We start from the raw sequence: 27,091 nt of genomic DNA on the forward strand, positions 1-27,091 counted from the left end.
CGAAACAGCGGTCTCTTATGGTTCTACGCGATTGTATGACTTTTGATGACCTGCACCGATTCACATTACGCCTGATATTTAGTCGATGCTCATGTCATATTTATGCATATGGTTATGTCTCATGTTGATGTGTCATGCCCCTTATACACCTCTGATTTGCCTGCATCTGTATAATTCTCTCCTGGATAACCCAGCTTGTTTCTTCATCGTTTGTTTGCGTTGTTTCAAGGTCAGTCAGCATTGAAGAAATGAGTCAGGCTTTCTCGAAGAAATTATATACCCTTTGTTTCGTTTCCGGTATGGTTTTCTTGTCTTAGCAATGCATACTTCCTGTGTTATCTCCATCTGCGCTTTGTTCCCCATTTCGTTCCCGTCCCATCTATACCAGTTGGTACTTCACCTCCATAGAATTCGGATGTTGGGGCTACCCATCCAACGATACCCTTGATCGCCAATGTACTTTCTAATCTAAAATTTTCTGTTCCCAACATTCATTGTCCTCTAAATATCTTCTATTGTCGCTGACGTACCTCCGAGGGCTCTATCTCCTAAATTTATCCTACAAGTTGGTAGATCGTTGGGTGGAATGTACATATCAAGATTTCAAGCGTCCCGTCTATAAATCTATCATCGAAAAACCACCCTCCATACTAGGATCTCCAAATTCCAAGTCAACCCCAACACTGTCTGGTCTCGTACCCATTCCATCCAGGGAGCCTGTTCGCAGTGCTACCCATCGATGCAATGCAGTGCATCATACCTCCTCACCCACCCAGCCTACCACTCCACTTATCTACCTCTATCACCTGCAAACGATATCCCTTACAGACCGATTCCGGCCTTAGGCTGCGTACAGAATCCAGATATGCAAGGTACAGCAGCCGGCAGCCAGCAGTGGCGGCATCCAATTCCTCGCGTTCGCGAACCACATTATAGGTTGCGGAGATAGAACCCAGCCATGCATACTATGTAGGCGCGGGGAGGAGTATCCCGGTCACGAAGTCCCTCGCTGTCCGAGTCTAGTTGTAGTATTATCGCTCTGCATAAAGTTTTACAACAGTCCATTATACGACTCGGAGTCTTTGTAGCACTCCGCTTCTTTTATACAGCAACAAAAGCCTATACATACCGCCTACCGCGTACCCTATGCCAAGATAGAAAAGGGAAAGGAGTCCATGTGTGCGATGAAAAGGAAAGAAAGCATTAACTCCTAACTCCTCCGCAAAACCAACGCTACATACCCAAAGAGCCTATACACCGCAATTATCCCCACCAGGATCCCGACCCATTTCCCTGTCCGCCCAGTCGCGTACCCGTACGCTTCAAGCACTCCCGTCCCCCGGATCTGGCACTGATGAGCTAGATCGGTCTGGTACATGCAGTTACAACCGGGGCCGCAGGTGTATATGCGGCCGGAGAACTCGTTAACCATCATGCCTTGGAATACGTAGGCCTATTTGCGTCCGGATTACCAATTAGCTCTCTGTAGTGTAGTGCATGGTTCAGGATGAAGGGGAATCGAACGGTAGTACCTGATAATCGATGTAATGGAAGACATATTTCCAGAACGGATTCAGGATGGTCGGGGAAACAAGGAATCCGCCGACGCTCATCCAGAGGCCGTTTGCGAAGGCGACAAGGGCGAGGGCGATGACGAAGTTGGGGAATATGGATGTTACAAAAACGACGAGGGATTCGGCAGCAACGAGGTCGAGGAAGACCCACATTACCCAGGTGAAGAAGGCGGGTGCTGTGGGGCGGAAGTTGGAGAGCCAGTACGAGACAATTGAGAAGAGGATGGATATTAGGACTATACTGCTTGTTAGAATACTTCCGGGCCGCAGTTCAGAAGGGAGAAATTGTAGAGAAAGGGCGGACTAGGACCGTACAGAGGAATGGAAGGCCAATTATAAAGTTTGATATGATGAATGGGAGAGCACCGTATAGTCCGTTTGCGCGCTCTTTGGTGAATGTTGCGCGGTCCTCGAGGAAGGCCGGGACGTAGGCGACTGCCATGAAGCTCATAAATGCTGATCCGAAGAACTGAGGTTATCAGTATTTTCTCTAATCGGGTGCTGTTGTTTAGAACTTACGATGGCATTGATAAAAGGTTGGATGTACTCCTGTTCCGTTTTTAAACGCAGCCATACCGTTCCCGCCATAATTGCGAGGCCTACCGAGTCAGCATCTTCTGGAGGATGTAATCAGAGCGTTGACACCATACCCAGATACATAACTATACGTATGCCGTATGCTACCACATCACGATAGCTCTTGATAAACAAGCGATGCAAGAGAGAAGAAGTAATGCTGAGCAAACCGGGATGGCTGGCCTCAACTACCATAACCTTCCTGCTCCCTTTTTCAGCCAGCTCGACGCTCTGCTGTGTCAATCGACTGTTCTCGGGAGATTGTGTCCAGGCGGACTGAATCTTCGCCACATCGTCTTGCGCTGCCGTATTATCCGCTATAAAGTCGGAGCTGACCATGTCGAGGATGAACTCAGCAGGGTTCGTCTGAGAGGGAACTGGATATCCGATGTTTCTGAAATAGGTTGGCACCTCTGCAACCGGGCCGAAATAACAAGACTTGCCGCCGGAAAGGAGCAAAAGCTTGTCGAAAAGCTGGAAGGTTGCCGTAGAGGGCTGGTGAATACTTGCTATAATAATAAGCTTCACGAGTCAGCCATGATCTGATTGAACTTTTGAGCGTCCTCCGTACCTTATTCGCGCGCGCCAGTTTCTTGACGTATGAAATAACCTCGTAGCTCGCAGTCGAGTCTAGCCCACTCGTAGGCTCATCAAGAAACAGTATCTTGGGACAAGTGATAAGCTGGCTAGCAACGCTCACTCGCCTCTTTTGTCCTCCACTGATACCTTTTCTAATCGGGGTGCCGACTAATGTAGACGCCTGATGCTGGATACCGAATGCCTCGAGGAGTGTCCTAATCCGCTCCGCGCGCTCTGGCTTGGTCACAAGCCTGAATAACCACACTCCTATTAGCGTTTGTCAAAGCAGCATATCCCAAAGCATGGTCCATACCTCGGCAGCGACAGGTCAGCCGCAAACTTCAACGTCTCCAGGACCGTCAACGACCCGATCAGTGCATCCTCCTGCTCGACATATGAGGTAACCCTGCCAAAGGTGTCGTTGTTGATCTCGCCTCCGTTAACATAGCAGTGACCGGATGACTTTGCGCCAGATGAAGCGGCGCGCCGCGCAAGGACGTTAAGCAATGTTGTTTTCCCGCAGCCAGATGGGCCCATGAGCGCGACAAGCTCGCCTGCTCAGTGTTAGTTATACCTTGTAGTGGTATGCACCAATCCCTTGTTTTCTTTTCGGGATCGGTAGTGAGCTCACAGACCTTGCTGTGCACCGCCATTGATATTCTCGATCAGGTTTCGAGGCTGTTTCGTTCTCCGATCCTTAACTGTGACGGTGAGATCACTCCATGAGAAGCTCTGAACAGAGTGATTCAAGAGAAACTGGTGGCCTTCATTTCGTTCTAGATCCCGGGTATTCAGCCCGTCACTGGAAGAGCTATATGCCATAATTTGAGCGGGGCAAATATAATAAATTAGAAGTATAATCTATCAATCTCAGAGCAAATATTCGTCCTGAGACTGAATATAATTCGTGTAAAAGAACTCGAACCTAGAAAAAATTAAAAAAAGGGACTCGAGTCGCGTCCTCCAGGCCAGGACAAGGACCAGGGATGCTCCATTTTATCGGTCGTGTAACGGGGAATGGGTAGCCCCTCTAATACGTAAGAGAACAGGAAGAGGGTGAGAGCCGGCGCTAGACGCCGACATGTGCTGAACGGAGTCAGGAAAACCCCCGGCGAGGAATCGGGCTTTTCGAGTGCAAAGGAGCAAATGGCATGTGTAGTGTAGATTGTTGAGAGAGTCCTGGAGGCGAGAAGTGGTCCCCGAAGGCCCGTCGCGCCTGAGGCACCAAGTGTCTTCTTGCCCCCACAGTGGAGATCTGGCTCGAGCAGAGACGCCATCTGTTGGTCTCACCACCTCTCGTTCCCCGATGTCTTCATCGCCAATCCGGCGGTTCTTGACGGGACTTCGCAACTCCTGGCTACCGCAAGAAACGGAGTTTCAGATCTATGTTTGGCAGAACTTCTCGCTCTTTGTGTCACCTCGACCGTTTCGAAGTCAGCCCGCAATGGGGACACTTTCCGGGATGACCACTGGTACGCCTGACGAAGACTGCTCGAGAACTCAGGTCCCCTGTCTTTCCATATAAATCGCCCCATGATTGGCTGCCACGATTTCTGACAGAAGTGTTCCCCCTCCACTTTGTCGGTGACGTTGGCAGGGCCTGGACCAGAGACACTTCTCGACGCCGTCTTCGGGCTTCAGCTCCAAGTTCGCCGTTCATTCGGCGATGGAAGGGGAACTTGCGTGGGACCCACGGATCTGATTAACCGGCTCTTCCTCTCAGGCGAAGGTCCGTCGATCGAGACCCAAGAAGAATTACGGCCTGGCAACTGACTCGCGACGCAGGACGAAGCTGCCGTGAGCGGCTAGGTGGGCTGTCATCAAGAGACACAGAAGCGTGTCCATGTAGGTACGAGGTGGCTGCAGTACTACCCAACAGTCCCTACTTTCATCTTCCGCCCAACCAAAATTCAAAATAAGTGTGCGCCGATGCTGGTGTTCCGAAGCCTAATAGGTGTCGAAGCAAAAGTTTACGGACGTAGTAAGCAGACACTGCTGACGTCCTTCAAGCGCAGCATGAAATGGGTACCGTCGCCTGCTTGAGCATGGGATTGAGTACGCATCCAACCGCTCAAATAAGCGCTTAAACGGGGGTGTGAGGATACCCCGCAGAAATGCTCGAGGTGCTCTTGAGGCTGTTTGCTACGTTGCGTACCATCAGCGAACCGAGGGAAGGTCTTTATTCCGCTGTCTGAATATCTGTAGAATAAACATTCACTTCATTTTATTTGGCTTATCGTCTAATTACATCCTAAACAGCAAGTTTGGTTAGGGGTGCTCCGCTTTACTCGGGAAGGTAACTTACCGGCTAACAGGGTTGAGGCCGAGAATCCTCATACCGTTATGAAGGACTTGCCGGGCGGACTCATAGAGAGCCAAACGGGCCTTCTTCACCTCAGGTTCGCTACCAACAACCTTGAGGGTGTCGTATCCGGAGCTCAGAATGTGGGTCATGCGGAACAGATAAGTGAGGATCGTGGTGGGTTCGAGGGTCTTGGTGGTGTTGAGTACGACGTCGGGCCACTGTGATAGCAGACGGACGAGGTCGGTAGCGTTGGACTCCGTTAGGAGGTCGAGGTTGGCTGAGGGGAGCTCTGCTACGTCCAACTCTGCTTTGCGAACAATAGAGCAAAGACGAGCGTGGGCGTACTGCAGATAGGGGCCGGTGTCTCCTTCGAAGGAAGTCATGGCATCGAGGTTAAAGTCGTAGCCGTTAATACTAAATGGTCATTAGAGAAATGGATCATGAGAACGTTTAGGGGTCAACGTACCGCTTTCCAGACATATCCTGCACCATGACGGATGTGATACCCAGAGTATCAGCCGTCTCCTCTGGATTTTCAATCTGCTCATACTTCTCGGTATTCTTTTTCATGACCTCGTGCATTTTATCGGCGACGTCCCTAAGAATATCGTCCAAGAATTTCACGGTCCCCTTACGAGTGCTCATTCCACGGACCATACCGAAGTTGATGTGCTGGCATCGGCCGGCCAGATCCTTGTAACCCATCAGCTCTGTGATCTTGAACAGTTGAGCCAGGTGCAGGTCTTGCTGAGCAGCGACGACGTAAATCATTTTGTCGAAGTGGTAAGCCTCATCACGCTCGAGGATAGCGCCGATATCACGGGTGAGGTACAAAGGTGTGCCGTCCTTTCGGACAATGATCGCCTTTCCAAGCTTCTTAGCTCCGTGCTTGACAAAGTCGACAATAACGGCACCCTCAGAAGCCTCCGAAACACCACTTGACTTCAGGGTCTCATTGGCCATAGACATGCTTTCCTGCTTGATTTGAGACTCGCCAGAATAATCATCAAAGTCGATGTTGAGGCGAGCGTATGTTTCCTTGTATTTTTGGATGCTGAGGTCACGAAATCGGCGCCATAGCGCCAGGGCATCCGCGTCACCATCCTCCATACTCTTGAAGTATTTACGGGCTTTCTCGTCTTCGCTGGCGTCGACAAGCTTCGCGAGCTTCTCCTCTGACTCCGACACGTCCTCACCCTTCTCCTTCTTCGTCTTGATCTGCTCTTTCAACTCCTTGATGGGGCCATCTTGCTCCGACACAATAGCATTAATCTTCACGTAAACGTCAAATAGATGGTTGATGGGATCTTTCAGCAGCTTCTCCTCATCACCAAACTGCTTGTATCCGTTCGCAAGCAGACCGTACTGCTTACCCCAATCACCAAGATAGTTCATCTTGATAACATCCCACCCCACAACCGTGTACAAGTTGGCCAAGAAACCACCGATGATGGTACTCCGCAGATGGCCGGCGTGAAAAGGCTTCGCAATGTTAGGCGACGAGAACTCGACAATAATCTTCTTTCGGCCTTTCGAGGGGTCCTTGGGGTCACGCAGACCTTGGTTTCCGTTTGATCCGAACGTGGCCTTGTCCTTGAGAATTTGTCCAATAACAGTCTTTGTGAGTCGGTCAAGTTTGAAGAAGAATTGGAGGTGCACGCCGAAGGGAACTGGGGGTGAGACGAGGTCGGACTCCGGGAATTTTTGGGCGAGTTCTTTGCATAGTTCCTGGGGGCTCTTTCCTTTGATTTGTAGCGATGGGACCTATAATTCGAGTTCAGACTTAAGGGAACCTCTCAAAATAAAACGACAGCATTCACCGCATACCGGCAAAACCAAATCACCCTTGTCCAAAGTGTTCGTCCATTGGAGACGGGTGTAGATCTTCTCGGGATCAATATCCGCCGCAGCGCCCAACTTCTCAGCGATATGCTCCCTGTAAATGTCGACAGGGTTTAAAGTGGGATAGCAACCAGGAAACTTTGACGTCTTAGAGGTAGTCTGGAGAGACAGCGACTCGACAGCCGCAGGCAAGGAAACAGCAGACGCCATGGCCGAAGTTATGTTCGTCGTACTCAGGCGTCTCGCAGGGAATGATAACCGCAAGGGATTATATTGGCGCCGTGGATAAGGACAATTCGCAAAAGGTACTGGATTATTCTGCGAACGATGGGATAGGATACTTCTGAGAACGGTGGTGGAAAATCGTTGGGCCCCGCTAAGCAGATTGCGACCCATAGAGGGGGAGTCCCTTCAAGCTTCAAATCGCGAGGGGAACTTTTTTTCTCTTCCAATAATGACTCAGACCGGCAGTTCGACGTCTCTCAGGGCTGGCTGCGGGCGGTGAGGCTATGATGGTCGTTCTTTCCTTCGGAATGAGCGTGACGGATCAGGCCCTAGCCCTAGTTCTTTCCAAAAGAAGTAGTACCTCTGCACCTTGCCACTGACGTCACTCCTCCGATGCTCCAGAGTCCAGACCTGTTGCAAGATGTAGAAATCAAGGCTTCTCATTCAAAATGGTCATTCGAATCTTCATCGTCAGATATGGCTAACCGTCGCCAGAAAGCCATTTCACGTTCCGTCCAGCGCGCTTTATTCCGCGACCCAGGAGCCTTTCGCCGGACTCTGATTCAGCGCATCCTGGCCTTCTTCCGCGTCTTCTACATTACGTTGATTCGTTACGAGCAGGAGCTCTTTCGTAAACTGCGGACTGAGGTATGGCATTTTTGTGAGGAAGACTACATGCCTTCCTTCTTAAGCGAAGGGGAGACTGTACCGTTAGTCCCAATGGGTGATTTGGGATATTCTGGATCGGTTTGTATACCAGAACTTAGCCGTGCCTGGAGGCTAGAAAGTGTCTAACGTGATTTATTTCACGGCACTAGACCTTCTTCCGCACTTCCAATTCTGCATTCTTAGTCAAAAGCCTCCCCAGACACTTCGAACACTCGTTTTTCCGGAAAGATCTGTTAGATCCGTATTACGAATTCATGCGGAATCACCCGGAATCCCTTCTCGTTTGGATCACCGATTATGTCTTTGCTCCATATAGATCTATCGGAAGTATCCTGCGTACTTCGCCGGCACATCACATAATCATGGAGAACGTACTCTACGGAAAGGAGGAAGACCCCAACGCAGCAAAATGGGAGACCTACGATCTCAAACCAATCGACTACTTCTACCCGGAGAGAGATCTAGTCCCTGGTCCGCTAGTGTCAGGGAATACACTGTCGAGACTAGCCGATAAATTCGAAGACAAGATTCGACTAACACGGAAGAACTACGAAACGGTGAAGCGGGTGCTCGAAACAGATACAGCCTTCCTTTCGTCCGCGGATATCGTTGACTATTCCCTGTTTTTGGTTCGGTTCCCGGCCTCCTCGAGTCCTGGTAGTATAGGGAGGAAGACGCAGTGGCGCGTGGGTGTGACATCCACGGACGGCAAGTGGAAGTATCGGGCCGTTGTGCTGGACTTCTTTTGGGCCAAGCACACACTCCATGCGCAAGCCATGACGGGAGCTGTCCAGGCGTTTAACGTTATAGGGAGGCAGGGTCCGATGAGCATTACCACAACTGCGAAAGAGTATCGGGAGAAGTTCCTGACGATGGTGGATGAGATGTTGGAGGTAAACGTTCAGTCACCGGAGCAATGAAATGTAATGAATTTGGTGTTAGTTTTCCCTTCTCAACGTCTATACCACATGTTCTGATATTGAGTGACTTTCGCTGGTGATCTGTGTGAATTGCACAAACAATTGCGTGACATCTTCAGTAAACTTGGGTTATTTGATGAGCAGCCACAAGGAATATTATAGCGCCGCTTCAATATTCTATGTACATCTTCAAACCAGGTTGAACTCATGGTTGTGCAATCGGGTATAGGTATGTTTCTCGTCTAGAAGCAAAAGACCTGGTCCTCGAGCTTGCTGACAGGGCGGGCCTTGGTGTAGCCAAGAGACTCAGTAGCCTTCTTCATGGCGCTGACCATTGGCGGAGGGCCGCAGAGAAGAACCTTGATGTCGCTAGCCGGAGCAGGGAGACGTTCCTAGAGAAGAAAGATATCGTTAGCCCATGTGATCGAAAGCACACACAGCAGCCGCTCACCTTAATCATGTCAGGGGTAACGAAGCCGACACCACCAGTCCAGCCCTCAGGCGGGTTGTTGAGAACGTAGTAGACACGGAACCCGTCGTCCTCCGCAACAAGCTTCTCCAATTCCTCCTTGAGGAGGATGTCGTCGGGGTTGACGTTGGCGAAGATCAGATCCACCTGGGTGGTGTCGTTTCCGCCATTACGGGGACGGTTGCGGATGATAGCCTTGATGATCTGGAGCATGGGGGTAATACCGGTACCTCCGGCAATCATACCGATGTGGCGGCACATGTTGGGAGTGTAGACCATGGCACCCTTGGGACCGCGCACCTTCATGGTGTCGCCGACCTTCAGGGTGGTCAAGTACTTGGAGATGTTACCCTGGGGATAGGCCTTGATGAGAAGGTCGAAGTAACCGGCTTCATTGTCGGAGGAGATGGGAGTGTAGGAGCGCACGACCTCCTTGGGCTGACCCTCGATGGTAGCGGCAAGGGAGATGTGCTGGCCGATGGGCAGACCGAGGATATCGGTGGGACGGGGCAGGGCGAAGCGATAGACGGTGACATTGTGGGAGATGTCGTTCTTCTCTTTCAGGACGAAATTCTGGAATTCGGTGGGGTTGAGGACTTTCCTGGCCTCTGTGAAAGCAGGTTAGAATGTGACATGTGATATCGCTGCGGTGTGCGACGAGATGGTGCACTCACTTGTGCTACCACCGCTGGATAGCTTCCACCCGGTGAAAACTACAGCCAGAGCTACCGCAAAAGGAATCCATTCCTTCTTGACGATAAAGGTTCCAACCACCAGAAGGGCGGAGGGGATATACACCCCATTGACGTTCTCCGAGGACAAGGCACTAGATTAGGGACCGGCATCGGTCAGGTCACAATCGCAGAAGTCGTGCGACAGAGAGTAAAAGCGCACCTCATATTGACAATTGGCAATTCCTCCGGTAACTCCGATGCTATACGAGGACAGAAAACCAAAAACAAAGATGAGAAGAAGAGAAATTGAACCTTGAGAGAGTGCACAAGAAGGAGGAAAATAAAGTTGAAAGCCTGAGAGGGACTGGACTTCGGCAGGGGATGATTCGGTTTGGCGGGCGGGTTATGTGACGGTAAAATACAAGGCCGAAGCTCAACTGTGATTGCAGTGACCTTTGGCCTCCCACGAACAAATGCTCCGAGTCGCAATGGATCTTTCTTCCGATCAGTCGTATGACACACTCTCAGTCATAAGGAAAGATGGAATTAGCTCAAAAAGATGTCAAGAAGGAGATAGGTAGGATTACAGTGCGGAACCAACCCTTTTGACTCAGACTGTTGGGATGCTGTGGCTCGAGGCTCCTTGCTGCTATTCCCCGCTGAGGGGACACAATCACCGCATTGCAGGTCCAGACTGGGCTTTAACTATTTCCTTTCTTCCTTATTTCCGGCGTTTGTTAGCCTTTCTCGACTAAGATTTCCGGGGCCTGAGAATTTCACAATTCCCGCCCTTCGCCTTTCCCACTATGGCCATCGAAGAAGAGCCCCCAGCGTTCTACCTCACGGAAACGGACCGTCAGGTCCTGGCCCAAACAGATGAGGAGTTCATCTACCACGACTGGAAGGATCTCCAAGATATCATTGGTAAGCTCCCCCATTCCTTCTTCAGTCTTCTTCTCCTGCTTCTCCTCACCGGGAAGGATGAAGGATGAACAACACCGGGCCTGACCACTAATATCCACCCCGCACAGCAAGAGGCAATCTCGGCATTCTCAAGCGGAAACCCTCCGACCTCATCCGATATCTCAAATGGACCAACGAGACGAAGGCCCAGTACGGCTTAATCACGAACTACATCTGCCTCCGCCGTTTAGGATGGCAGCTACCAACGGAGACTGCGGCTGATGCCCCGCTGCCCTTCAACAACCCGATCCCCTTTGCTGACCCCGCAGACTACAAGATTCTCCGCAATGACTGGCCCTACGGGCTTGCAAAGGGGATCTCGCACCTGGTCGTGTGGCTTCGCACCCCGATCCCCGTCAAGGATGGAGAGGAGGTGATCACTGAGGAGAGTCGGAACTTGATTGACGCGTTTATCGAGCGGACATTTGTGGCGAGGCTTGCGGAAGACAAGGAGATTCGCTTCGTGGATCCGAAGTCGCATGTTCTGTGGTTCAAGAACTACACCGCCCTTCAGAGTGTGAGGGGGCTCGAGCATATCCATGTTCTTCTCAAGGAGGTGCCTGATCGGCTTTTGCATGAGTGGACCGGGGAGTAGGCAGTCATGGAGGAGTGATAGACTAGATTGGAGTTCAGCTACGTGGGTGGAGTTTCGCGATTAGAATGCCTCAAAGCGTGCGAGTATTGGGAATCCTTGAACCAGATAATAGTAAAGTACATGGAGAAGACAAATCACTGAATCAAGAATCGGAATTACTGAACCGGTCATTACCATAGCCGCCCCAATAGAGCAAAACAGCATCATGCTTAGGTCTTCTGCTCCTCGACGAACTTCAATGCCTCCTCTCTCGACACCACGTCAATTGTACTGGCTTTCTGTCGGAAGCTCACTCCATAGCACTTCTCGGCAACATGCAGCATTTCTGGTCGGAAGGTAGTGCAAATGAATTGTCCGTTGGTCGAGTCGGAGATGGACTTCAACATCTGAGCAACGGCGGTTCGGTATTGGGCGTCCAGGTTTGCATCGATCTCATCAAAGAGGTAGAAAGGGGCTGGGTCACACGCCTGGATGGCGAATACCAAAGCAAGCGCGCAAAGACCTGTTTATTTCGTTAGCTACTTCCCCAGTCCGAACGAGATAGATAATGCCTACTCTTCTGTCCTCCGCTAAGCTGCTGAATGCGCTGCTGCTCGTCATGCTTGCTGTTGAAGCTGACGCTAATCCCCACTCCAACGTAGTTCTCTACGCTTTGCTTCGCTGCCTCGTCTTCAGAATCCAAATCCTCGTCCTGCCGCTGGGCGCGGTCAGTTTTACGCTGAATGATCAAGCGCCCACGGCCTGCGGGGACAAGCTTCTCGAAGACGTTGGCGAATTCACGAGACACTTGTTTGAAGGTTCTCTCAATCGCCTCGTCCTTGCGCTGATCGAGCACTGTGATCAAGTCATCAATGGATTTCTGAGACGCGTCAAGCTCTTGCCTTCGGTCAGTCAGTGTTTCCCGCTGTTTCGTAAAGCTGTTATACTGCTCAAAGGCTTTCTTGTTGACATGGGAGTATTTCTTCAACGCTTCATTGGCTTTGTGGAGCTTCTTGACCACAGTGTTGGAATCTGTGTTCTTGAATTTCGTAAATGCCTCGTCAGGCAGCACTCCAAGGTCACGGATGTTTGCCGCACATTCAGCAGCCTGCTTTGTCAAGGCAGCTTTCTTTTGCATACTCTTCTCCATACGACGCTGGTGTTTCTCAATCGACTTTGCCAGCTCCTCAAGCTCCCGACGGGATTCGGCGTTTTGTTGGCTCAGCTCCGCCACGCGTGCGTTTGCTTGTTCGATGGATTCGTCAATCTGGGCAAGTCTCTGACCAACTTTGTCAAGGGCTTTGGTAAGACGCTTCATCTCACGCTGGGTTTCTTTGAGGTTCCCTTGACCGTCATTGTCTACCATCTCCGAGTCCTGACTAGCCAGTTGATCGAGGCGAGGGTGCAAGTTCTCCCGCAGCTCTGCCTCTAGGACTGACTTTCGGGCCTCTAGCTCACTGCGTTTGCTGGAAAGTTCCTGATACTGCCGACGTTGCTCCTGAACGGCCGTGTTCAGAGATTCCAACCGCGATTCTTCTTCGTCGCTAAGAGCCTTTTGGAATGGCGAGGCTAGTTCCGCTTCAAATGCATCGACTTGGTCTTTTAATGCAGCTAAGTTGCCTTCGATATTGCGAAGAGCACGACGCTTAGCATCTAGATTGTCATTTTGCTTTTGTAAAAGGTCACGCTTGCTCCTCAGTTCTTGTCGGAGTGGTCCGCTACTATTTTGAACTTGATGCCGCTGCTGTTCGAGCTTCTGTAGTTCCCCCACCGCTCTAGTGATGAGTTGATCAAGTTTCTCCAGCTCTCTGCGAATTTCTGTTCCACGGTGTTTCTTCGTCTCGTACTCGTCCCTCCATTTCGTGAGATTTTTCACTGCATCAAGACGGGATTGCCGTGAGTCGTGGAAACCACCAGTAAGAGCACCCCGCTTATCAGACCGGTCCCCCTCGGGAGTGATCGCGTTGACGCCATGGCTTCGGGCATACTGAGCCGCAACCTGAAGATTGGGGCAAATGATTGTCTTGCCAAAGACATGTTGGAAAGCCTTCTCGTATGCACGGTCATACTGCAACTTTTCAATCATCGGAATTGTGTCGCTGGCCTTTGGCATATTGAGCGGCTTACTCCTCAGCCGATTAAGAGGCATAAAGGTAACCCTTCCAGCCTTTTCGTGTTGCAGGATCTCGAGGACCTTCGTCGCAGTATCATCCGTGTCAACAACGTAGTGGAAGAGACTTTGACCAGCCGTGACCTCAACAGCAGTACGGTATCTATCGTTCACTTCGAATAGCTCTGCAAGTGTTCCATAAACACCTTCCAGGTGGTGCTGACGCTTGATCCTTCGCACTGCAGCAATACCCCGGCTAGTATTGTGGTCCATCATCTGAGACAGGTTGCGCTCCGCACGGTCAACTTCGTTGGAGGCGTTCGACAGAATTGAATCGAGTTTCGCCTCCTCCCTCCAGAGTTCCCTATAAGCCAGTTAGCAGATCCTAGTATTGATGGCTTTGAGTTCCAAAGCTACGGTGTCATACTTTCTCTGGTCCATCAGCCGGTCCCTGTCATCCTTGGCAGATTGAACCTGCTGCTCCACCGACTGGATAGTATCTCCCCGTCCATCGATTTGCTGGCGTAAACGTTCAGTTTCCGGTTCCAGAAGTGCAACGTCATTCTCAAGCTCTTTAATATCTTCCTGCGTTTGTGACAAGACAGTCTGTACGCTAGAAATCGAAGTGTAGTTATTCTTAACTTCCGCTTGTAGCCATTTGTCCCGCTCTGATTTATTCTTGAACCGCGAATTCCGGCCCTGCTTGGCGTACAGTCTTTGGCGTACGGTCTCGGACTCGGTCAGCTTCGCTTTGGCGTCATCCTCTTGATCCTTTGCTGTATTGAAGCGGGGAATGAGTTCCTCAAGTTCAGCTTGGCGCTCTTTGATCGCATTTTGGACGGTCTTTAGATCTTCATCGTGGCGGGTTTTCAGGGCCTGAGCAGCGGCCTGGTTATCCGAGAGCGACTTTGCTTGTAACTCGACTTGGGCGAGGGCTTTAGAAGCTTCATGCCGCTCGTCCTCTAGCTGGGTTTTATCGACTTTCAGGAACTCAATTTGCTGTTTGCACTCGGCAATCTCGGCATCAACCTGAGCCATTTCCTTCTCTCCTTGGATGAAACGGTCCCTGTTGATATCGGTATCTTCAACACCTGTTTGTCGTTGCTCTTCGAGGTTGTCGAGGAAACTGGAGATCTCTTGCTGTTCGCGAGAATAAATCGTGTACTCCAGGCATCTCCGCTCTTTGTCCTTTTCTTGAAAACTCCTCAGTTCGTCCTTCTCCTCTTCCAGTTCAGAAAGCCGCTCGTTAATAAACTCCAGTAACTCGTCGATTTTCTCCCGCTTGTTGTTGGTCTCGTGCATGATTCTCAGGGATTCCGCCCGGCGCGCCTCGTAAACCTGGGTTCCTGCGACCTCCTTCAATAAAATCAAACGCTCGGAATCCTTCATGTTGGTCAACGCCGTGACTCGGCCTTGCGGCACGATGTAATAAGGATTCGATCTTGAAAACCCGGCAGATTCGAGCAGGTTCATCACGTCCGATTTTGTCGCATTCTTCCGATCGAGGGTATACTCGTCTTTTTTCAGGCCAATCGTACGACGGAGGACAAGCTCAGGCTTGCCGGTGGGAAATCGGTCATCAGAGTTGTCAAAGATAATCTCGACATAAGCCGACATAACTGCAGAGCCAGAACCTTCCTACTCGCTATAAGTTTTCAGTCAGTCAGCAGCAATGGATGTCACATACATGCAAAAGAGCTTGTCGTTCCTCCCTGCCTAAGTGGGTGTAGGCATCGCTAAGGACGAAGCGGATAGCGGCGAAGAAGTTACTCTTCCCTGAGCCATTACGCCCGACGATCACATTGTGCTTGGGCGAGAACGGTTCAATGACCGTTTGATCCTTGTAGCTTCAGGTGTAAAGGGAAGAGTCAGCCTCAATGTACTTTCTTGATGCGATTACTGATACGCGACAAATATCCGACGACTTACCTTTTGAAGCCCTGGATAATGATCTGCTTGACATACATCCTGACCACAACACGAAAATTCTAGAAACCACAGCGACTTCAGCATCACGCGGACTAAGCCGCGAAGAACAAAATTTAATCCCCAGAAGATTGACTGGTAGGGTAAAATGGCGAGCTACAACGCCAGAAAACTCTCGTCGAAATGAGATGTCAGGAGCCTCGAGATGCGACGATTGGAGCCTCGAGCGACGCGCACCAACGCGTTTCTCTTCCGCGGGGTTCTGCCGGGCGGTCAGAAGTTTCTGACCCACATCATGTTTGTCCAATGAGATAACCTCACGGATTATCGACAGCACTTTTTCTGCCCGAATTTTTGTCGACACAATTCACTTCTTCAATTATCAACTCGGAGGGGACTTTCGCTTTACGGTCGTTATGGCAGATCCGAATGTTATAACGGCTTCGCCAGCGGACGGCATATCCCCGTCTCATACCTACATCCCTAACAAAGGGTATGCGAATGCTGGCGGGACTGTCCCCGCCGTAGCGGGGCAAGATGTGATTGTGGATGAAGAGCAGAGTGACGATGAAGACGACGAATATTATGATGACATTTTTGAAGAGCAGCTAGACGCCGATGAATTCAATTCTTCTAACCCCGCGGATCTCACGAAAGCATACAACCGTCAACGGAGAGTAAACGAGCTCGCCGCCGATCCAAACGCCCCCAAATGGACATACCCTAAAACGAACACCCAGAAGCCCACCGTCAACACCTTTGCCTCCGTCGATGATCAAATCAAGTCATTAACTCGGCATGCGGGAAAAATCAAGCTGGATGATGTCCAGTCGGGGTTGGGGACTCGTGGTGACCGTGGTGCCGACAAGGCGGATAGAGCCACCTCCGAGCAGGTGCTGGATCCTCGCACACGCATGATCCTGTTACAGATGATTAACCGCAACATTGTCTCTGAGATTCATGGATGTCTATCTACCGGTAAAGAAGCCAACGTATACCACTCGATGCTATTCCCGGAGGATGATCTCGACGCTGCACCAGTACACCGTGCTATCAAAGTGTACAAGACGAGCATCCTGGTCTTCAAAGACAGAGACAAATATGTTACGGGAGAGTTTAGGTTTCGTCAGGGCTACAACAAGAGCAACAATCGAGCCATGGTCAAACTGTGGGCTGAGAAGGAGATGCGCAACCTACGACGGATACATGCTGCCGGAATCCCTTGTCCTGAGCCTATTCACCTGCGACTTCATGTCTTGGTTATGGGCTTCGTTGGAAACTCTAAGGGGATCGGCGCTCCTCGTTTGAAGGACGTTGAATTCAATATCCCCGATCCAGAAACAAGGTGGCGTGAGATTTACATCGATCTACTAGGCTACATGCGTGTAATGTACCAGACCTGCCACTTGGTACATGCGGATCTCAGCGAGTACAACACTCTCTATCATAACAATAAGCTCTACGTTATCGACGTCAGTCAGAGTGTCGAGCACGATCACCCACGGAGTCTGGAGTTTCTGCGTATGGATATCAAAAATGTTAGCGACTTCTTCCGCCGGAAGGACGTCGATACGCTTTCTGAGCGAGCCGTTTTCGAGTTCATCACCGCCAGTGGCGGGCCAACGACAGTGTGCGATGAGATGCACGATGCCATTGAAAAGCTTTTCTCAGTCGACCAAGGAGACAAGACCGCGGCCGAGCGTGAAGTTGACACCGCCGTCTTCCGTCAACAGTATATTCCCCAGACCTTGGACCAGGTTTATGACTTCGAACGAGACGCCGAGAAGGTTCACGCCGGCGGGGGAGACGATCTTGTTTATCGGGATCTCCTCGCTCGTGAGAAGCCAGCCAGAGATGCGGACGAAGAAGCTGAGTCCGGATCCGACGCCAGCGGTGGAGTATCGGTTGGTGGCTCGGGCTCCGAGGACGAAGGAGAGGAGAAGGACCCGTTCGCACCGAAGCCTCCTCGAGGGAAGCGTTTTGAGGACAAAGATGCTAAGCGAGAGCATAAGCACAAAGTTAAGGAAGAGAAGCGCGAGAAACGGGCTAAGAAGATGCCAAAACATCTCAAAAAACAACTCGTTTCAGCATCATCTAGGAAGCGCAAGTGAGCGAACTAGGACACCTCCGAAAATCAGCGAGTTGCGCGCAATCGCATCTACATCCGCCCAAAATAGCTGATGTATGCAGCCTCACAGACACGGAGTTCCGCTCTTTAGACCACCCCGCTGCTCATCAGCTTGCTTCAGGCAAACCAGGGCTCTTCCATTCGGCGTATGCCGTCAAATGGGGTTATAATAGCCGATAGCCGTCCATAAGCTTCCTCCGAAGCCTAAGCTCAGATATACTTGATCTCTAGAAGACTCGTATATGAAAATTATGAACATATGTATCGACGAGACTCCCACTCTCCAACCTACCAATCTAGCCACATGTGAACTATAAAATCCCGGCCTTCTCCCACACACCCCTATCAAACCCATCCACTAGCCTCGTATACTCCTCGCCCGCCTTAACCCACCCCTTAATCCCCCCTTCCAACCTCCAACTCTTCACCTCCCCATCCGAAACCCCCTGATCCCGTAAATAATCCGCAAACCACCCCGCACCCCTCGTCCCCCGCCCCTGAGACGAGCCTACACCAGGAACGAGAGTCAGCCCTCTTTAGTCCCTCCTTACCTATCAATGCATAAAAGAAGGGGGGGAGGGGGAATTAGCGGCAACAAACCACAATAAAACACAACATCCTTAACCCCCGCACTCCTCACAAGCGCAAACAACGTCGGCAGCGTCGGGTAGAGACTCTGAGCGGGGAGATTCAGGGACCCGCGTATCGTGCCGCCCTCGAAATCTGTCCTGCGGAGGTCGACGAGGAGGAAGTCGACGCCGGACTTCTTCTTGCCCTCTTTCATCCAGTCCAGAAGGGTTTCGCGCGGGAACCAAGCCGGGTTCTCGGTTTTCGGGGCGGGGAAGTCGGCGTGCCAGGGTGTTCCGGGGGGTTCTTGGGTGGTCATTGTTATTGATGCTGTGTATGGTGGTTTGAGGGGGTAAGGAGGGATGTAATAATGAGTTGCTGGAGTGGTTAAGGTGAAGTTCGAGGTTGGGGATTTTCCTGCTGGGATCGTTTTTCCTCCAGGTTGAGATGTCACTGCGGGGTGATGATTGGTTGTGGAGGAGCTACTTTTGTGTCCCTGCAGAGCCTCGTATCGATCGGTGATCACTGGCACTTCATGTTGACGCTTGGCTGTCCCCATAGAATCGGCCAAAAGTTCGGGTCGGGGGGAGTTGATGCAGAGCCTCAATATGGAGTCGCTTGAGTGTGAGATTATCAGATTAGTGGCATGGAGAACTAGGTACCAAAATTAGAGTCGTTGCTCTCGAGTATCCCAAACGACGAGAGATCAGGATAGACCTCGACCCCTCCTCCACTTGGAGTGTATATTCTGACTCAACGGGGGAAGCTCATCAGCCTGATGACCGCGGGCCAACGTGTCCTCTCACCACCACCATCATCATCGAGGATCTCTGTTGCCTGCTGGTACAGGGAACAATATATAATTGAGCATCTTTCTTTGAACATCCACACCAACTCCCTCTGGGATTAACTACCATCAACCTCTCCTTCCCCATACCACCAACCGCCAACCACCACGATGACGTGCGAAAACATCCCCACGTTCCACCTCCTCTGCATGGAGAAAAAGCATCTTGACGCCTTCAACGCCGCCCTCCCAATCCACTGGCCCTCCTACAACTCATCCACCAACAACCCCCCCGTAAAAATAACCACCCACAACAGCTCGCTCGCCGCCCTCCCCACCTCCACAAAGTTCGACCTGGTCGTCTCCCCCGCAAACTCCTACGGCCGTCTTGACGGCGCCTTCGATGACGCGATCTCGCGCGCCTTCTGTCTCCCGCACCACCCCTACGATACGCTGACGCGTGCGGCGCAGAAGGTGCTCTACGAGAAGTATCGCGGGTTTCTGCCGCCCGGGGCCTGTGAGCTTGTTCCCTTTCCCGAGGAGCTACTGCGTCGTGCGGGTGAGGGGGGGAATGAGTGGGGGTGTAAGTGGGTGGGGCTGTGCCCGACTATGAGGACGCCGGATGACGTGCGGTGGGATCGGGAGGTTGTGTATGAGTGTGTGTGGACTTTACTGTGCGCGGTCGAGCGGTGGAATCGGGGGTTGGATGCTAGTGAAGGAGGAGCAGGGAAGTATAAGGAACGGGGTAGGATTGGGAGTGTCCTGATGACGCCAATGGCGACGGGTTGTGGAGCGGTCAGTCCGCAGAAGTGGGCGGCGCAGTTGGTGTTGGCAATCAGGCATTTTGTGGATGCGCTAGAGAGGCCTGAACGATGGCAGTCGCTGGGTTGGAGGGAAATCTATCAGGATACGGATGATGTTGACAAGACGTGGAAGATGTAGGAAACTGTATTACATGATATTCATTTATGTAGATGTTTTCCGGCTCAGACGAGCCCAGAACTCACTGAACGGACCTATCAGAGCTCTCTTTGATCGTCATTTCGACCTCGGGGTGGGCGCTCACGGCGTCTACGTCGGCGGCCTAGTGACCGGAGTATACCACTGGCGAGTGCGTTCACCCCAAGTCCGAGGTCAGTAGAGGCGGTGCCTGGTTCAAGTTCATCATATAGGTCGTCTGAGTATAGAGGGTCTGCGGGAAGTACCTAGGCAGGGTGGGACGTAAGTGGAAGAAACATCAATTAGTTTGCTAGCCCGGGACTTCTTCGCGCCCAAGTGCATGCCTGCTCTTTAGTCGAGCGAGAGCTTGTTCAACAAGCGGCTTGGGTAAGTCGGGGATGACTTCACCGTGATTGGAGGACATGATCTCATGACTGTGTGCATGTTGTTCACCCTCACGTTCACCCTCACCGGGTTCGGGGCTTCGGTTGGGAGCGTCTTGAAGGACGCCCTTGAGGGGCCCGCCAGATATCCGGCGGAATTCGATACGCATTGGCTCTCGGCTCAACCCCGGCCAAATATCAGACGGTAGATAATCGCCTTGTTCGACCCGAAAGGTCTCGCGCGCGTTCACGTCTTCCTCGTATAGTGCGTCGAGCTTGTGACGAGTTTCGCGCAGAATCTTTTCGACGCGATGACGCACGTGCTTTCGGCGAGTTACCTCGATGATAAGGCCATCGTATGCCTCAAGGAAGCCGTCGTACAGGGAGTTCAGGTCGGAGAGGTCCGCCAATCCACCCTTGATACGGCCGTGCTCCTCATTCCAGACGCCAGTGAACGCGTGAGCCTGGGCGATGTATCCGGGTAATCGAGTGGAAGCAAGGGATGATAGGTGAGCGAAAACGTCTTTCGTGGCGTTGTAGACGGCAGCACAACTCTCCCGTTGGGTGAGCAAATTCTCTATCACTGTCTCCATTTCTCCGATTCGATCTTGGATCTCCATCACGACATCCTCCGCCTCAGCTGCGTCATTGATGATGACATTTACCATTTGCTGATACTCTGAATCACTCACGGGATCGAGTGGGGCGTTCAAATTCGCGTTGAGTTCACCTTCACTATTCGAACCGCCCCGACCACTAATCACACCAGCGGGCATGTCCCCCGTAATGGACTTCGCGGCCGCGCCGCCTCCTTCCGTATGTTTAATGGCGGTGACACACAGATCAAAATGACGCACTAATGATTGCAGCAGATTCGCCATTTCTTGCGCGTGCGTCTCGAGGAAATGCACCATCGACGGCGTTGACGAAAGAGAAGGCAAATTTGAGCTGGATCCTGACTGCGAGCCCGAGGAGGAGAGCGAAGACCGGGAGGACGCTAACTTTGTCGCCGCCCGGTAAGTGCCCAACGCCTTTTTGATCGCTTGCAGCTCGTCGTCGAAGGCAGAATTCGAAGACTCAAGCTCAGCTTGCGCCGCATTAGTTCGGTCAATCGAGCTCCTCAACGAGGTGTGAAGCTCCTCAACGCCTCGCTCATCCACAAAGTCGTGTAGACTTTTGGGCTCTTCACCTTCTGGGCGAAAGGAAGCATGAACAATAGTCTCCCGAAGTAAGCCGATCGTTTTCCGGAGCCGCGCATCAGCTGCATCGAGGCTTTTGAGGGCGCCTGCGAATTCGGAGCGGCCTCTGAGGGATATTTCTTCGACCTCGGCTCGGACGTTGTAGAGGAGCCGGAGCTGATTGTTCAGGCCACTACGGAGAAAGCGTGTGCGCGCAGAGACCACGACGCTTTCCTCTAATGTTGAGCGAGCGGCGGTGACGATCTCGTTGGCGCGCCACACATGGTTGATGGAGGACAATGACCTCTTCGCGGCAACGAGATGAGAGATCAAAGTCTCCAGTGGAGGTGACTCGGGAGGCCCGTACTCCTGGAGGTGCTCAGGAGGAGGAACAGCGCCGGTGCTGGATTCCGGGGAGGAATCCAATGCGGACATGGTGAATAGAACAACTCACCCGTGTCCCGCGGGATCGGAGCTCGCAAACAGTGACGCAGGCAGACGAATAAAAAGCGACTGCCTTTCCAGAGAGAGAACCCAATGAGTCGAGCAAGGATAGACAGCGGAAGAGCCGCGGGCGTTCCATGAGATGCGAGTCGTCAGCGGGTGGTCCAGCGGACGACCCACACGAGTCACGTGAGCGCTACGTGACGTGAGAGACGCCAAGCCACCTCTGCCCCAGGCATCTGCAGCTCTTGGCCAGAGGCTGCAGGGCACACATTGCGGGGATACAAGGTTGGTCTGGCTTGTGCCGTGTCGGGGTCGGGGTGATATGAAACCTATTCATACTGCCCATCTTGGTGATTACATGGTGCTGGTTCATTCTGGATAATTTACAAGCCCTGATTCGGATGACAAGTCACAGGGAATGTCCAAGCCGCGTGTCTTGATCAACATTTCCAATCCTCCAGGCTACATCCTTGCTTTGATGGCGATCGGATGTCGATCCGTCTTGAGATGGAGTGCTCTTTTGATTCCAAGCCAACTCTTGAAGCTCGCAGCGGAGTACTCATGGCCCATACCCTTGTTGTAGAACTTAGCAACGTCTACTCGCTCCGTTTGAAGCACTCTTCTCAAGCCTTTTCTTCGCCCTCACGGCCATGTGAGTCGTTCAGCAAGGGTTCCAGGTTAACCCTGGAGTTATTTTATGCAATTATATGCACGTCACTTTAGCTCCGATCAGGCCATAAATGACAAATCATGTCTGTTCATTTTCGCCCCGGGTGTCCCGGCCATTTTTGTCAGGTTGGGATCGCACAGATTCCTTGGCCGGTGCAACTTTGCGGTGAGCCTGAACAGAAGGGCAGTGCAGTGCCAATGTTCTGCTCCTGCAGATATCCTCGTCATGTGGATCAGAGCGCAACGGAACAAGCTGTTGAGTCGTAAAATCACGAGATGTGGTATCGCATGGACGCGAAGTCGACCGGAACTCTGGGGTCGAGAGAAGTTGGCTTTCAACATGGGGCAAGACGATCGCGGACCTGGCGTGAAGATGTGGAGAGAGCTCGAAGCTTTCAAACAAACAGTGGACTCCGGCGGCTTGCGCTGCTAACCTGAAAAGGTAACCCTGTTTCTTCCTTGGTGTCTGACAAGGGTCCCCTGGGACCGGCATGAGTGGCGCTCCATCGTGGTCCCTCGTCAGGAATGCGATCATCCATTTTAACAGAAGCGGGTGCTTGGTGTGAAACCTTTCCAGAATGTAGCGATTGACGTGTGTGGCGGGCGGGCGCTGAACACCATTCTGGGATGGAGTCGGGGGTCTGACACGGTTCGAGTTGAATGTTTCTCCGGATGGGATCGTCGGGGTTCGGGTGCGTTGCGAACTGAGACGGGGTGCCGAATGTCAGGCCGTCGTGCAATGCACCCAGATCATTGCGACGAATGGTGTCAGCTCTGGCGAGAGATTTCCTCATCCCGCAGCCCAGCTTGTTGCCAGAATGGGCCCCAATGGCGCCATCGCATCACGTGATACGGCCAGAACTCCAGAGCGGCAGTGGAGTCAAAGCAACAGAGCACGAGCGGGCGATCCTCACTTGCGTGATCGATGCGCCATCTTCCCGCTCCTCCTTCAATTCTTCACTGGCTCTTAAAAGGACAGGCCAGATTTCAGCCGCCCATCGCTCTTTGTTAGACGTCTCGCTGGAGTTATTTGATGTCGAGCCGCCCCGTTATTGTTGAACATTTGCTTGTCGGCCGGATACTCCTCACAAGTTTTGCCACCAGGGTTTCCCTCCTCCGACTCAACCACCCGCTATAAAAGGCCCTCGAACCCCGTTCTGTCGTACCTCACCCCGCCCTCCGATCGCCGTGACGCCCGATAAACAAGATCGGAAGGATACCGGGGGTTGGAATGGTCGCATGAGATTCGGGATCGCCGCCAGATACCCCCAAGATGCCGACGACAGACGATAACTTCCCTTCTCATGATTTGCCGGAAAGGCGTCGATCGGACGAGATGGGGAGCGGCTCGCAAGATCCTCAAACCTCGTTCAAATCCATATTCGGAGGGCCCTCTCGGACTACAGAAGCAAAGGAAGCCGAACTCAACTCCCACCAGCATTCGTCCCACGGCTTCGGCAATGTATCCAATGCGCCTGCGAAACTTGCAAATCAGAATGTCGCGCCTTTCCTTGCCAAACACATCCCCGAGCACTACGCTCCTCTGGGCCCTCGATCTATACTTCCACCTGAACTAAACAACGCCAGCTCGAAATACTGCTATCGTCATCGACCAGACCTCAAGTGCAGGCGGCAGGCTGACGAACCGTCTATGGATCTCCTTCAGCGCGTGAGTGTTCCATTTCCCTCCTATGAACTGTTTGTGATACTGACTATTGCGCAAGGAATTGGAAACACTCCCGCAAACCGATCAGCAAAGCATATCGCATGTCTGGTCCCTATTCTCTGCCGCTCCCGCTAAGCACCGGAAACTCTTGCTGCAGGGAATCATGGCTCAATGCTGCTTCCCGCAACTCTCGTATATTTCCGCTACCGTCCGTGACCTTATCCGCATCGACTTCCTCACCGCCCTCCCTCCCGAGATCGCTTTTAAAATTCTTTGCTATCTGGACACGACATCGCTCTGCAAGGCGGCTCAGGTTTCACGTGGGTGGCGCGCGCTAGCAGACGATGATGTGGTGTGGCACAGAATGTGCGAGCAACATATTCATCGCAAGTGCAAGAAATGTGGCTGGGGACTTCCACTTCTGGACAGGAAACGCCTACACGAGTCGAAGCGAGCGATCGAGCTCCGAGCTACAACGTGGGACATGGACAGGACGGAAACTGGTACTCCCCCACGGGAACTTTCCACTGAACCACAGGAAGAGCCCACCAGTACCGGGAAGAGGAAGTATGATGCTAGCAGTGAGCTTTCTATTGTCAAACGCCACTGTTCGTCGCTAGGAGATGACTCCGAAAAGGATGAGGATTTCTATAAGACCCGGTATCGGCCATGGAAGGAGGTTTATAAGGATCGATTTAAGGTTGGCACTAACTGGAAATACGGGCGGTGCTCGGTCAAAACCTTCAAAGGCCATACCAATGGCGTCATGTGCCTGCAATTTGAGGATAACATCCTCGCGACTGGTTCTTACGACACGACGATCAAGATTTGGGACACCGATACGGGCGAAGAGTTGCGCACACTTCGTGGACACGAGTCTGGAATCCGTTGTTTGCAGTTTGATGATACCAAGTTGATCAGTGGTAGTATGGACCGCACAATCAAGGTGTGGAATTGGCGTACCGGCGAGTGCATTTCTACGTACACTGGTCACCGGGGTGGGGTGATCGGCTTGCATTTTGACGCCTCCATTCTTGCGTCTGGGTCGGTCGACAAGACGGTCAAAATCTGGAATTTTGAGGACAAGTCAACCTGCCTGCTTCGTGGACACACTGACTGGGTCAACGCGGTCAGGGTGGACATGCAATCGAGGACTGTCTTTTCGGCTTCGGACGACTGCACAGTGCGGCTCTGGGACTTGGACACAAAGACCTGCATTAGAACATTCGACGGGCATGTGGGTCAAGTACAGCAGGTTGTTCCGCTTCCGCGGGAGTTCGAATTTGAAGATCACGACGCCGAGTGCGAAAATGACAGCCTCAGCACCACATCTGCGGATACTGATCCGCAGTCGCTCCAGGCGTCGATGAGATTAGCGCCAAACGCAACTTACTCTCAATCTACAGTCTTTGGTCCCGGGTTCGAGAACGGCCGTGCGGCGCCTCCACGGTATATAGTGACGAGTGCATTGGATTCGACTATCCGCTTGTGGGAGACAACCACAGGGAGGTGCTTGCGCACGTTCTTCGGTCACCTGGAGGGCGTGTGGGCTCTCGGCGCCGATACTCTCCGCATCGTGTCCGGTGCTGAAGACCGTATGATCAAGGTCTGGGACCCCAGAACCGGTAAATGCGAGAGGACTTTCACCGGTCACTCCGGGCCCGTGACTTGCATTGGTCTTGGGGACAGTCGTTTTGCCACAGGAAGCGAGGATTGCGAAGTACGGATGTACAGCTTCCAAAGCTGATGCTAAGCTCGGTGTTTGTTTCAATTTCTCGCCTTTACTTTCTGAATTAGCTGGCTCTAATGACTTGTTTATGGATGGATAATGGATACCCTTTCTCGCATGGTCTTCCCCTTGTCGCTCTTGTCTCGGTTGGCGCATATGGCGTTGTGTGATTTGGTGGGCAAACGATATTGATATTGGGAGGCATCATGGGAGGCGTCATCGTTTCAAAAGCTTGCTGCTTCAACACGCATGGGGAGACACTTCCTTAACCGCTCGGGTTTCTATGATTATAGTACTTATTTCTGAATCAATACTCCTGACCATCATAACCACATGATAGCCTACGTAATGCTTGGTAGTGTAGCATGTCACTGCCGCGGAGGGATGTTTTAGCATCCGGACAATTAGCCCTAACTTTCGACTCCTGCAGGGTGCATCCATCTCCTTTGGGCCGAACCTTGAGAGAGTAGAATCACCAAGGCCGAGAATCCTAATCAACTGCTGGCTAGGAATGTCTCTGAAACGGCTGTCCGATGACTGTGCCTGTGCCTGACATGATTCATAACTTAATTGCATGGTGCTTACATTGTTCTCTTGCTCTTGCTCTCTTCTTCTCTTCTCCCAACCGCATCTCTTTATCCATCCATCCATCTTATTCCCATAGTCGTCCATCGACACTTCATATCATCAATTGATCAAGTATACGCACTGCGTCTCAAGTTCATCCACTTCTACCTCTTTCCACTCTATACAACAAACCCTCCAACCACAAGCTCATCAGCAAGCTCGCCAACCTCACCAACACCTCAATACCACAAGAACAAGAACAAACCACCAATCACCACACATATGGAGGGCCTCCCCAAGTACCAAGCCTCAACAAAGGCGCACACCCGCTTCATCATCGGGCCCCACGACGACTTCAAACTGGGCTCCATCAAGGACGAACCAACTATCAACATCCTCAACACCCTCCCGAAGGACCCATGCAGCGCTTACAACACCAACTCGGCGGCGTATCGGTCCGTTCGGGGCGAGTATCCTCATTCCTATTCGAATAACAGCAACAACAAGTGCAACTCGGAAAAGAGTAAGTACCGCCACCATATACTGTGTTTTGTCTACATGAAGACTAACACGGGTCCTTTGTAGAATCCCCTTCGCATAACGACCAGAACGCATCAACCCACGG

The 27,091-nt window shown here is 51.9% G+C and overlaps 12 protein-coding genes across 12 annotated transcripts; 5 read left to right on the forward strand and 7 right to left on the reverse strand.

Moving 5' to 3' along the window:
- Positions 1-1,037: 1,037 nt before the first annotated feature.
- Positions 1,038-3,783, reverse strand: BJX67DRAFT_261665 (putative ABC transporter). The gene is made up of 8 exons (XM_071026354.1): positions 3,365-3,783; positions 3,043-3,283; positions 2,722-2,980; positions 2,225-2,672; positions 2,094-2,173; positions 1,890-2,043; positions 1,533-1,810; positions 1,038-1,453 (listed from the first exon to the last, which is right to left on the reverse strand). The coding sequence occupies exons 1-8, from the start codon at positions 3,549-3,551 to the stop codon at positions 1,211-1,213; spliced, it is 1,890 nt and encodes a 629-aa protein (XP_070882392.1). The 5' UTR covers positions 3,552-3,783; the 3' UTR covers positions 1,038-1,210.
- Positions 3,784-4,935: 1,152 nt separating this feature from the next.
- Positions 4,936-7,341, reverse strand: BJX67DRAFT_363922 (arginine--tRNA ligase). Its single transcript, XM_071030125.1, has 4 exons — positions 6,862-7,341; positions 5,501-6,798; positions 5,035-5,448; positions 4,936-4,980 (listed from the first exon to the last, which is right to left on the reverse strand). The coding sequence occupies exons 1-4, from the start codon at positions 7,270-7,272 to the stop codon at positions 4,974-4,976; spliced, it is 2,130 nt and encodes a 709-aa protein (XP_070882393.1). The 5' UTR covers positions 7,273-7,341; the 3' UTR covers positions 4,936-4,973.
- Positions 7,342-7,578: 237 nt separating this feature from the next.
- On the forward strand, positions 7,579-8,690 carry BJX67DRAFT_384731 (phosphatidylinositol phosphate kinase family protein; the record flags this gene model as incomplete). The annotated part of the gene is made up of 2 exons (XM_071033714.1): positions 7,579-7,848; positions 7,920-8,690. 2 exons carry the CDS (start codon positions 7,579-7,581, stop codon positions 8,688-8,690), a joined length of 1,041 nt encoding a protein of 346 aa, XP_070882394.1.
- A 121-nt stretch (positions 8,691-8,811) lies between these two features.
- Positions 8,812-10,348, reverse strand: BJX67DRAFT_261715 (cytochrome b5 reductase family protein). The gene is made up of 4 exons (XM_071026355.1): positions 10,054-10,348; positions 9,834-9,985; positions 9,142-9,767; positions 8,812-9,082 (listed from the first exon to the last, which is right to left on the reverse strand). The coding sequence occupies exons 1-4, from the start codon at positions 10,056-10,058 to the stop codon at positions 8,933-8,935; spliced, it is 933 nt and encodes a 310-aa protein (XP_070882395.1). The 5' UTR covers positions 10,059-10,348; the 3' UTR covers positions 8,812-8,932.
- A 291-nt stretch (positions 10,349-10,639) lies between these two features.
- BJX67DRAFT_374606 (GIG1 family protein) lies at positions 10,640-11,391 on the forward strand (the record flags this gene model as incomplete). The annotated part of the gene is made up of 2 exons (XM_071031575.1): positions 10,640-10,757; positions 10,865-11,391. The coding sequence occupies 2 exons, from the start codon at positions 10,640-10,642 to the stop codon at positions 11,389-11,391; spliced, it is 645 nt and encodes a 214-aa protein (XP_070882396.1).
- A 147-nt stretch (positions 11,392-11,538) lies between these two features.
- Positions 11,539-15,669, reverse strand: BJX67DRAFT_363928 (chromosome segregation protein SMC). Its single transcript, XM_071030126.1, has 5 exons — positions 15,410-15,669; positions 15,168-15,327; positions 13,908-15,118; positions 11,947-13,844; positions 11,539-11,893 (listed from the first exon to the last, which is right to left on the reverse strand). Exons 1-5 carry the CDS (start codon positions 15,445-15,447, stop codon positions 11,601-11,603), a joined length of 3,600 nt encoding a protein of 1,199 aa, XP_070882397.1. The 5' UTR covers positions 15,448-15,669; the 3' UTR covers positions 11,539-11,600.
- A 70-nt stretch (positions 15,670-15,739) lies between these two features.
- On the forward strand, positions 15,740-17,977 carry BJX67DRAFT_363929 (serine/threonine-protein kinase RIO1). Its single transcript, XM_071030127.1, has one exon. It carries the CDS (start codon positions 15,823-15,825, stop codon positions 17,515-17,517), a length of 1,695 nt encoding a protein of 564 aa, XP_070882398.1. The 5' UTR covers positions 15,740-15,822; the 3' UTR covers positions 17,518-17,977.
- On the reverse strand, positions 17,682-18,859 carry BJX67DRAFT_261804 (putative arsenate reductase (Arc2)). The gene is made up of 2 exons (XM_071026356.1): positions 18,135-18,859; positions 17,682-18,042 (listed from the first exon to the last, which is right to left on the reverse strand). Exons 1-2 carry the CDS (start codon positions 18,658-18,660, stop codon positions 17,846-17,848), a joined length of 723 nt encoding a protein of 240 aa, XP_070882399.1. The 5' UTR covers positions 18,661-18,859; the 3' UTR covers positions 17,682-17,845.
- A 1-nt stretch (position 18,860) lies between these two features.
- On the forward strand, positions 18,861-20,062 carry BJX67DRAFT_261813 (uncharacterized protein). Its single transcript, XM_071026357.1, has one exon. The coding sequence runs from the start codon at positions 19,060-19,062 to the stop codon at positions 19,828-19,830; it is 771 nt and encodes a 256-aa protein (XP_070882400.1). The 5' UTR covers positions 18,861-19,059; the 3' UTR covers positions 19,831-20,062.
- BJX67DRAFT_363932 (autophagy-related protein 17) lies at positions 19,490-21,951 on the reverse strand. The gene has a single exon (XM_071030128.1). It carries the CDS (start codon positions 21,821-21,823, stop codon positions 20,138-20,140), a length of 1,686 nt encoding a protein of 561 aa, XP_070882401.1. The 5' UTR covers positions 21,824-21,951; the 3' UTR covers positions 19,490-20,137.
- Positions 21,952-21,961: 10 nt separating this feature from the next.
- On the reverse strand, positions 21,962-23,294 carry BJX67DRAFT_363933 (uncharacterized protein). The gene has a single exon (XM_071030129.1). The coding sequence runs from the start codon at positions 23,037-23,039 to the stop codon at positions 22,584-22,586; it is 456 nt and encodes a 151-aa protein (XP_070882402.1). The 5' UTR covers positions 23,040-23,294; the 3' UTR covers positions 21,962-22,583.
- Positions 23,295-23,332: 38 nt separating this feature from the next.
- On the forward strand, positions 23,333-26,220 carry BJX67DRAFT_363934 (F-box/WD repeat-containing protein). The gene is made up of 2 exons (XM_071030130.1): positions 23,333-24,173; positions 24,229-26,220. Exons 1-2 carry the CDS (start codon positions 23,778-23,780, stop codon positions 25,915-25,917), a joined length of 2,085 nt encoding a protein of 694 aa, XP_070882403.1. The 5' UTR covers positions 23,333-23,777; the 3' UTR covers positions 25,918-26,220.
- The last annotated feature ends 871 nt before the right edge of the window (positions 26,221-27,091 follow it).

Source organism: Aspergillus lucknowensis (genome assembly GCF_044049455.1).
Source record: "Aspergillus lucknowensis strain CBS 449.75 chromosome Unknown BJX67scaffold_52, whole genome shotgun sequence".
Taxonomy (NCBI): domain Eukaryota; kingdom Fungi; phylum Ascomycota; class Eurotiomycetes; order Eurotiales; family Aspergillaceae; genus Aspergillus; species Aspergillus lucknowensis.